At 38.0% G+C, this 10,851-nt stretch overlaps 2 protein-coding genes across 3 annotated transcripts in view; both read right to left on the bottom strand.

Moving 5' to 3' along the window:
- The window catches only part of LOC137640092 (gamma-butyrobetaine dioxygenase-like), a 30,583-nt gene extending 27,642 nt beyond the window's left edge, over positions 1–2,941 (bottom strand). The window contains exons 1-2 of one of the 2 annotated variants that reach the window (XM_068372554.1): positions 2,904–2,941; positions 768–842 (exon numbers count right to left, since the gene is read on the bottom strand). In XM_068372554.1, the coding sequence (XP_068228655.1) occupies positions 768–830 (63 nt within the window). In that variant the 5' untranslated portion in view covers positions 831–842; positions 2,904–2,941. Of the gene's footprint in view, positions 1–767; positions 843–1,026; positions 1,163–2,903 lie in introns of those variants that run through there. The other variant, XM_068372553.1, reaches the window with a different exon arrangement.
- Positions 2,942–3,870: 929 nt separating this feature from the next.
- LOC137639607 (craniofacial development protein 2-like) lies at positions 3,871–4,338 on the bottom strand. Its single transcript, XM_068371866.1, has one exon. It carries the CDS (start codon positions 4,336–4,338, stop codon positions 3,871–3,873), a length of 468 nt encoding a protein of 155 aa, XP_068227967.1.
- Positions 4,339–10,851: the final 6,513 nt, after the last annotated feature.

The raw sequence follows: 10,851 nt of genomic DNA on the forward strand, positions 1-10,851 counted from the left end.
CTATACCGATGCCTCAGGGTGTGAACCAAGCAAACCCATTAGGTTGCATATGCTACTTGGTTGAAATTAGACATAGATTTTCTGTTTAGTGTCCTTTATTACATGGGCCTTTGACCCGCTGGTATAGTCACATCACTGGTGCACGAGGTGTAAGGAACCTGACAAACTTACAAGGTCCTGTTCCAGCCTGGTAGAACAAGAACTTCCTTTCACCTAAGGATAAGACACCAATGCAAAGAACGAAGGTTTGTATTTTTACTGGAACAAATGACAAATTTGGAGATTTTATGTTTCTCTTAAGTATGTAAACCCGAGTCCTTTCCTTTCCGGGGGTTCCCCACCTCCAGTCGGTAACCACTGGTCACCCGGTTACACCTCATAAAATTTAACTGCCGCATATTCCAGCTTCGTTATGTAAGGGCCTGAGGTTTGTATAGTTAGTAAAAATATAAATGATCTAATGCGTCCTCTTACTTTGCACTTATAGCCAAGTAAAATTGTTTGTATCTATGTGTATTCAGTATGTACGTGATTACGCCCACCTGGAAATAATCATGTGTTAATATGCAATAATAATGTCTGAATTTTTTTTTTATACACTGCATATTTATCTGTAGGCACAAAATAGTGAATACAAAATCTTGGCACCTCCCCCCCCCCCTCTCTCTCTCTCTCTCTCTCTCTCTCTCTCTCTCTCTCTCTCTCTCTCTCTCTCTCTCTCTCTCATAGATAAAAAAAGTTTAACCTTACCACTGAATTTTTTTTACCTGCATAAAAAGTTTTAATGCTGATGGTAAACATCTCAGGTTTCTTGAATATATAAGAGCCATTTCTGTCCATATCTGTGAAAAAGTAAAATTTTAATGTGTAACCTTTCTATACCTATTATTATAATTTCATTATTTGACTGAAAATTGTAACTAATATTGTATGTAAAAGATAATGCTTATTTGTTATTTATTGTCTGCTTTTCTTAGCATGCGAACTACAGAAAAGAAATGTTAGTACTGTATATAGTGGTCCTACCAAATTTTGATGGCAAATTACTGGTGCTCAGAGGTTCTTTGTGTAATTATAAATGATGATTACTATCTGAGGCTGATGGAACTGAGACCCTTATGATCTCATTTATCTCAAGCTCCAAGGTGACTGGCTAGATATGGAAAAGAAAAACATTTGTGACATAGATCCTCCCTCAAAAGAAAGAATGTTCTTGAATTCTTGTTAAAAATAGAAATGAAAAATATTCCAATTGCAATCCATGTTTGCCAACTGTTATACTTGTATGAGTGCACGAGAAACTTGGTGGAGTAATTAGAGCTTTGGTTGTGGAGGAAACGCCCCCCCCCCCCTAAATTTCGAAGTCATTGACAGCAGGGTCACGGATTAGGTTTAAGGAGATGGACAAACTGTCTCTTCAGTTTTACTCCTGATGTCTGGTGGTTGATCTTACTAGAATTAGTATGGACCGTCAGGTGTCACTTACCTCAGTTAGATAGGCACTGTGCATCACAAGGAACTGGCTATCCTTTGATGTATCTAGAATATGAATCCTCTATAGATTTAATCATTCACGGACAGAGAAGATGAAAGAATGGCCCCCAGTCCCAGCCGTAGCGGGGTGCTAGGATATCTTGGCCCTAAGTGAAACACTTTGTAAGGGGATTGGTAAGGAAACTTTAGCCCAAGGCAAAATATGTATATCTACTCAGGCAGATCAAATGGAGTTGGAAGAGAAGGGTAGGAATGATGATGACACCAACAGTGGTAAAGGAATATCCCACTGGAAAGCTGTAAATAGTAGATTGTTACTAGCAAAGTTCAAATCAAAACAGTGCCATATGAGTATTATAGTTTGCTATGCCCCAACAAAGGATTTCCCTGAAGAAAGGAAAGATGAATACCATGAAGAACTGCAAAGTGTAATAGATGAGATCCTAGAGAGAGATATGAAAATTGTGATTGGCAAGTTCAATGCTAAAGTTGGAAGGAATAATCAAGGGATAGAGAATGTGGTGGGTGTCGAGGGTCTTGGCAAAGTTGCAAAGGAAAATGGAGCACATCTCATAAGTTTCTGTACAGCAAATGATCTTGTCATTGGAGGCACTCTTTTTCAACACAAAAACATCCACAAGTGTACACAGACTTCACCATGTGGGAATTACAAATACCAGATAGATTACATTGCCATTAATAAGGAGAGAAGGAGGACTCTGTAAAATGTAAGAAGCTATAGAGGTGCAGATATTGGTAGTGATCACCAGCTCCTCATTGCCACATCGAAATTAAAACTGAAAGCACCCAACAGAAAGTTATATAGAATACCTAAGTTTGATACAACTAAACTTTCAGAAGAACACAGAAAAAATATTTCCAATTGAATATAGGAATCGATTTGCAGTTTTAATGAAGAATGGTGTGATATTAAGAACATATATCAGTCAGTTGGTAGTGAAGTCTTGAGACACACAGTTACAAGGAGAAAGCCATGGATATCAAATGATACTCGGGATACTATGAAAAGGAGACAAAGACAGAAATTGATTGTTGAAAGTTTTCGAGGAGGCAATGAAAATTACAGGGCTTTTGTAAAGCATGCTAAGTATTCCAGTATTGATAGTGAGGTCAAAATAAAAGCCAGGAATGACTGGAAAGAATATTTAGACAGTAAGCAGATGTGTCTGACAAAGCTATGAATTCAGGGAATGGCTATGGTGTAAGAGTTGATCATAGAATTATTAATTAAATCTCTAAGGGAGGGGGAAGAAAACGAAGCATATACCCATAAAAAAATAGAGATGGATCTGTTATAACAACAAAAAATGAAGAAAAGCAACGTTGAATAGAACACTTAAGTGAGGTCATGAATAGGATATATGAAGGGAATAATTTGATTAATATACCTGAAGGTGATGAAGACCTTGATGGGCCAAGGAATGAATTCGGTCTTTGAAGTCGCAGCTATCAATAAAAACTGAAAGAGATGGATAGCCCCTTGATACGATGGAATAACTGCTGAGATAATATTGGCCGAAAATTAAATGACTCCTAGGACACTTACAAGATTATTTTCTAGAATGTGGTGTGAAGAGGCAAAACTTCATGAAAAGGGTCTAATAGTATTTGTAAAAAAAAAAAAAAAAAAAAAAAAAAAAAAAATAAAAGATCTGACTGATTGCAATAATTACAGTCACCGAACTTATATCAGTTGTCATGAAAAAAATATAATATGCTTATTCTAAAGAGACTAGAGAGAACGATTGAAGAAAAATTGAGAGATCAACAAACAGGATTTAGAAAAAGTAGAAGTTGTAATGACCAAATTTTCATTTTAAGACATGTTATACAGTAAGGTTTAGAATATAGAAATCCTCTTTTGATGGCATTTGTGGACAATGAAAACCCATTATCTGCTTTCTTGTATAAATATTCTCTTCAATAATTTCTGGGTTTTCTTTTGACCTCACTATCAATAATGGAATATTTTGCATGCTCTACCTTGTGATTTTCATTACTTCATCGAAAACATTCAACAATCAATTTCTGTCTTTGTCTCCTTTTTATAGTATCCCAATTTTCATTTTATATTCATGGCTTTCACAACCAAGCGACTGATATATGTTCTTAATATCACACCATTCTTCGTTAATTGTCTGCTCTTCATCTCTTAAAGTCTCTAAGACTGCATATCGATTCATACATTCAATTGCAAATGTTTCTCGGTGCTCATCCTCTAGAAGCTTAATTGTATCAAACCTAGGCATTGCTATCTACATTTCTGTTGGGTTTCCTTCAGTCTTAATTTAAGCTTGGCAATCAGGAGCTGGTGATCACTACCAATATCTGCCCCTCTATAGCTTCTTATATTTCTCAGAGTCCTTGCTCTTTGTTAATGGCTATGTGATGTATTTGATTTTTGTAATTGTCACATGGTGAAGTCCATGTATATTTGTGGATGTACTTGTGCTGGAAAACTGTAACTGCAATATGAAGATTGTTTGTTGAACAAAAATTCATAAAATGTGCTCTATTTTCATTTGTAACTTCGCCAAGACCCTCAACACTCATCACATTCTCTATACCCTGATTATTCCTTCCAACTTTAGCACTGAGGTCACCCATCACAATTTCCATCCCTCTCTCTGGAATCTCATCTATAACATTCTGTAGTTCTTCATAATATTCATCTTTCATTTCTTCAGGGGAATCATTTGTTGGTGCATAGTAAACTAAAAGACTCATATTGCACTGCATTAATTTATACTTTACAAGTAACAATCTAGTATTTACCTCTTTCCACTCCATTAATTCCTTTTCTGCCTTTGATGTCATCATCATTTGTACCCCTTTTCTTCCAACTCCATCTAAACATCCTGAGTATATATATATATATATATATATATATATATATATATATATATATATATATATATATATATATATATACATATATATATATATATATATATATATATATATATATATATATATATATATATATATATATATATAATCTTTCGGAACTAGTTTAGTGTAGAATAAATATCGTAGATTATTAATCATTTTATTTATATTTCATATATTGTTTTCATTTGTGCATTGAAGAAATGATACCCAGCCCGTAAGATGAGCCCCACTCATTTAGATATAAATATTTTATGTAAATTACATAAGACTTTCATTCTGAATTTCTTTATATTCTTTATTCAAGTTAAAATATGTAATTTACATATTTTTTTCAAAGAATTAATTTCTTATTGCACGTATGTTTGCTATGAAGTCTTACGTTGTCAATTTGAAAGTGTAAGATTCATGTGAGATAGGAACAAGGGCTTAGGTAATGTTCTTTTATGTTTTATGATGTATTGTGTCATGTTAGAGAAAGAATGTTCAGTGACATGTGCTTTGGAATGTTCTTATCCATGTGTATTCGAAATTTCGAGAATCTCGGCGAGAGGATATCATCTTTTTTTTTTTTTTTTATTTCGGGGACAATAGGTAGGCGGAGCTAGCTGGGAGAGTCATCTCGCGGATGCGTTGCTGTGTATCTGAGAGTTGCCTGAAACTCTCTCTGATACGCCTCTTGGCATTTTTATCTAGATAGAAGCTCTGACGGCCTTAGGCAGAGGCCACGCTTCTCAAACAAGTTGGAAGCTTCTGGAATTAGTCAAAATTTCATATATAGGTGTACTATCGAAAGCGTTCAGTGCATTATAGTGTATCCTCTCCTAAGTGATTCTGTGCCCCAAAGCAAATCGTGTGTCACACAAGACTAAAAGGGGATTTTTTAATTCATTATATTAGGGTGAGTGTTGGCATTGTCTAACTTTTTTTTTTTTTTTTGTAAATGGCCCTTTAGGCAGGATAGGTTTATAAAGTGATCTTCTTCTTTGTCTGCATCTTTTCCCACTTTTATGTGAAGTTGATGTTTCTGGCCAGCATTTTCCATCTACCTCTGTCCAACACTTCATCCCCGGTTAATCCCTTTGATCGAAGGACATCCTTGATACAGTCCATCCACCTTTGCTTCGGTCTCCCTCTCCTTCCCTGTACCTCCATTTCCATCACTCTCCTCCCAATATACTGTTCATCTCTTCTCATGACATGACCATTCCCCCTTAGTCTACTTTCTTGGATCTTATCTGATAGTTCTCTAACTTCTGTGGTACCCCTAATTACCTCATTCCGTATCTTATCTCTTCTTGTCACCCCACACATCACTCAACATTCTCATCTCTGCCACATCCAGCTTCTTCTCTTCTGTCTTCTTTATTGCCCACGTCTCCACGCCATACATCATTGCAGGTCTCAAAGCTGTCCTCTGCACTTTACCTTTCAACTTAACCCCTATTTTCCTGTTTCCTAGTACTCCACACACTTTTTTTCCAATTCTTCCATCCTGCTTGTATTCTGTGGTTTATTTCTGCCCCCAGATCACCATCCTCTGCAACTGCTGATCCTAAATACTTGAAATTTTCAACTCTTTTCAATCTCTCTCCTTGTAAACTAACTTCCCCATTCTTCCCAATTTTCAATCTCAAATACTCTGTCTTTTTCCTGGTGACCTTCAATCCTCTATTTTCCATTTCTTTTCTCCACTCCTCCAGTTTCTCTTCTGCTACCTCTCGCCTAGTGCTACACAGTATAACATCATCAGCAAAAAGCATACACCAAGGAGACTGATCTCTAATGTAAAAAAGCAAACAAGGTAATTTGGAAATCCGTAGGGTTAATTAACTTGCCAGCCATCGTATATATAATATTATGTGTTTGGTTCCCAGTCACGAGCCATAGTATAGTATATTTTTAATGCCCAGACTTTGGGAGTCATAATCGTATAATTTATTTTGGGTGCTCAGACCCAGGATCCATACATTATAATATATTTTGGTGCCCAGACCCTTGGAATCAAGTGAGTCTGTTTCAAATATTGGTGATAACAGGGCCGTGTTTTTGATTAAAGGTTTTTTTAATAGTATAGTGTTGATTGGGTTTTGAGTATTGTCAGTATATTATTTTTTGGAGAGGCATTCATTAGTGTTAAATTATTAGGATGGCACAGTTTACTATCCAAGATTTTTAAGTAACCCAAGTGTTCAGGAATTTTCAGAAGCTAATGTAACTAAAGCTCAGTGGCTCTTGATCTTAATGGCATTTGGTGGCCATGCTACGAGTGGGATGAATAAGGCCCAAGTCAAGTGTCTAGCCTTAGAAGCGTCAATAAACTCAGGAAAGCTGTTGGAGAGAATATTGTGGTAGCTCGTGAACTTTTAGAGGAAGCTGAGGAAGAATTTTTAGCAAACCAAGGACCGGTTGACCCTCAAACTGAAGGCATGAAAGCAGATAAGGATGTAGAAGCCGAGATTTGACGGATTGCAGCGAAGAGAATTCGATTAGGTTGAAGATGATGGCAGAACGAGAAGAAAGAGAGAAAAGACGGGAGGAAATGGAAGAAAAAGAACGAGAAGAAGCCCGAAAGATGGAAAGACATGCGAGATTAATAGAAGCAAGGTGAGAAGAAGGAGAAAGAGAAGAAAGATGACGTGCGAAGGAAATGGAAGCAAGGCGAGAAGAAGAAGAGAGAGGAGAAAGACAACGTGCGAAGGAAAAAGAGATGGAAGAAGCGAGGTATATGCGGGAGTTAGAAATTTTGCACGCCTTCGCCCAACTGAAAGCGCAAACAGAGACCAAGACGACTCATGCTAGGCACGAACCCGTGTTTAGTGTGTCGGAAACCCAGAGATTAATTCCAGGGTTCACAGAAGAATCCCCAGATGAGTTCTTCGATCATTTTTAAATGGTCGCAGCGAAGATGAAATGGCCAGAAGATAAATAGTCGGTGCTATTGCAGCCTGTACTCTTTGGGTAGGGGCGCAGTTCTTACTTACCCTTATCTCAGGACCAGAGGATGGAGTATCAAGAAGTTAAGAGGAGCGTACTGCAAGTGTATCATATGACTCCTGAATATTATAATGAAAGGTTCCAAAGTTTGAGAAAGGATGAGAAAAGGACTTTCCTGGTTTATGCTAAGGTACAACGATGTTTCAAGAGATGGACAGAATCTGCTAACGTAAAGGAGATGGCTGATTTAGAAGAATTGATAATACTAGAGCAGTATTTACGAGGAATTCCTGAACACATTCGAACGTCCTTGAGAGAGAGAGAGGTAAAGAAACTCGATAAAGCCGCTTCGCTGAGTGAAGATTATAATGTTATCAGTCGTAAACCCTCCTTGGGCACAAAGTTTCAACTGTCGTTTCGAGCTAATGTCAAGTATTCGCCGAACCATGGAAACCAGTTAGGAAATAACTACGGGAACAAGTTCAACAGTTACAACGGAAGTAGCACTGGTACTGTCCCTAAGCAGAATGCAATAGTACCACAGCAACAAACGTCGAATCGTCCTCCTTCAAGTATTGTGAAAGACGTACAGAAGGTCGATATTGTCTGTTCTAAGTGTGACAAGAGAAGCCATATCAGTAAGGAATGTTGGTCAAACCAACCGAAAGCAGTTGCCCAAGTTATTAAAGATAATTCGACTTCACAGAATGTGAAGACGAAGAAGCAATGGGGAAAGGATGAAGGGGAAAATAAACCAGCTACCGTTTACACGATGAACAGGATGAACCCAAACAGCGTGGATGCTTTTAAACCATATATTTAGGAGGGTATGTTAGCTGCAATAGACGGGCGTGAGCAAACCCCAGTCAGGATATTGCGCGACACAGGCTGTAACCAGTGTGCAACCAGTCTGGTAGTACGAGGAGTACATCCTATGGTGGAACAGTCTCTCACAGGGGACTCAGTTATTTTGAAGGGAATAGGAGGTGATGAGGTCACCCCTATTTGCCGCTGGAAATTGTCATGTGAATTGGTGATAGGCAATTCTGACTTGTGGTAAAGGATTCATTGGCTGTCGAAGGAGTAGACATCCTGCTGGGTAATAAGGTTGGTGGAGCGCCATTCAAGCCTTGTCCCATTGTAATGGAGAAACCATTGAAGTATAGTCCTACGACTAAACTTGAGAAGGACTACCCTTATTTGTTTCCTAGTGGTGTGGGGACTAGGAGTATGAAGGATGTGGCTGCCGAAGAAGAAGAAATTGAAGGAGCAATGAACTTAGATTTGTTTTCTCAAGAAGAGGATTCCCCTGAAAGTATGCAAAAGGAGAAGTTCCGAGTAAACCCGAGTGAAGAGGAATGACAGACGAGTGGACAAGAGGATAAAAAAGAAGAAATCGAAGGAGCAATGAACTTAGCATATTTGTTTTCCAAAGAAGAGGATTCCCTTGATAGAATGCAAGAGAAGAAATCAAGAGTAAGCCTAAGCGAAAAAGAGCGACAGACGAGCGGACAAGTGGACGAAGAAGAAAAAGAAATCAAAGGAGCAATGAACTTGCAGGATTCGTTTTTCCAAGAAGAGGATTATGTGATGATACGCAAGAAGAGAACTCAAGTAAGCTCGATTGAAAAGGAGCGACGACAAGCAGACATGTAGACAATGAAGAAACAGACTTGGAAGAAATAGAAAATTCAACGTTAGAAGTAGGACAGGTGAGTAGGAAAAGGATGATAAAGTTACAACGAAAGGATGGAATGTTAATCGAGTTATTACCGTGTGGTGGACGAGACGGAGGCACAGCAGTCTCCGACCTGTTATTATCTTAATGATGGGTTGCTTATGAGGAAGCATACACCTGCCGATATCCCTGAAAATGCCTAATGGGCGATATACCAGCAGATATTAATCCCTCACCGCTGAGATGACAGGTGATCGTAGTAGTGCACTAGACAGGACATATGGGGATAAGGAAGACAACAGAGAAGATAATGAAACACTGTCTGGCCTGGCATGCATAAGGACTTGAGCAAGTTTTGCCGTGCATGTCACATATGTCAAACGGCTGAAAAGCCTAACAAGTGCATCAAGGAAGCTCAGTTACGTCTGATGGAAGTACGAGGAGAACCCTTATGGAAAGGACCAAAGAAAATTAAAGCAGAAAAATGGAAGGATCGAGAGAAAATGGAAGGTGAATATGTCAAGATTTGAGGAAAAGGATCAGCAAGATGAGAAAGTTTTTCCTAGAAGGCATGAAGATGATGAGTCAAGGACGGACAAAGGAAAGGTTTGGCAGGAAGGATATGAACAGAAAGGTTGTAGGACCCTTGAGCACAGGACCAGATAAAATGTTGGCAAGAAAAAGGAAGGATCGAGAGGAAATGGACGAAGGAAATGTCAACGATTTGATGAAAGGAAATGGCGAGTTGAGGAATTTCTCCCTAGACATTGTGAAAACAAGGCAAGGAGCAGTGAAGAAAAGGTTTGGCATGAAAAGTAGGAACAGACAGGTTACGGTAGGACGGCACTTGTTGGTCTACGCATCGGAAAGAAGATTCCCTCTCGCTAACGAGTTCCCAGAACCATTCCGGATTTTGGAGGAGAGCAGTAACTGGACCTACGTTATCGAGATATCAGGAGAAAGGAAAAATCTGAGGAAGACCATATCAATTTCAAATTCAATACTTCAAGCACTGGATTTTACCGAGAAATTCCTTATCTAAATGGATGCGTCGGATAAGGGGATTGGAGCTGTCTTATTGCAAGAAGAAAAAGAAGGAATTCTTCACCCTGTGTGTGTTATGTCGTCAAAGCAGCAACGAGCCTACTCGTCAGTTGAAACGGAACTGTTGGTGCTGATCACAGCAATGAACAAGTTCGTAATTTACAGAAGTTGACCACAAAATGAAGAAATTACATTGTAGTCAGATCATAATCCTTTGACTTTTGTGAATGATAGGAAAAATATTAATCAAAGGTTAATTAGGTGGTCATTATGTTTACAACCACATTGTATTTATGTAAAGAATATATCAGGTAAAGATAATGAACATGTTAAGATAACGTGGTTGCAGATTATTTACCTCGGCGGAGAATCGATGGATTCGGACCCGACATAAATAATCTTTTTTGGGGGAGCTATCTTATAAAGCTGGTCTTGTGTAGAGAAAATATCGTACATTATTAATAATTTTATTTATATTTCATATATTGTTTTCATTTGTGCATTGAAGAGATGATACCCAGCCTGTAAAATGAGCCCCTCTCATGTAGATATAATAAATATTTTTTGTAAATTATGTAAGACTTTCGTTGTGAATTTCGTTATATTCTTTATTCAAGTTAGAATAAGTAACTTGGGTATTTTTTGTCAAGAATTAACTTTATTTCACGTATGTTTGCTATGAATTCTTACGTTGTATATTTGAAAGTGTTGTAGGATTCATGTGAGATAGGAACAAGGGCTTAGGTAATGTTCTCTTATGTTTTATGATGTATTGCATCATGTTAGAG

Source organism: Palaemon carinicauda, chromosome 4 (genome assembly GCF_036898095.1).
Source record: "Palaemon carinicauda isolate YSFRI2023 chromosome 4, ASM3689809v2, whole genome shotgun sequence".
NCBI classification, from domain to species: domain Eukaryota; kingdom Metazoa; phylum Arthropoda; class Malacostraca; order Decapoda; family Palaemonidae; genus Palaemon; species Palaemon carinicauda.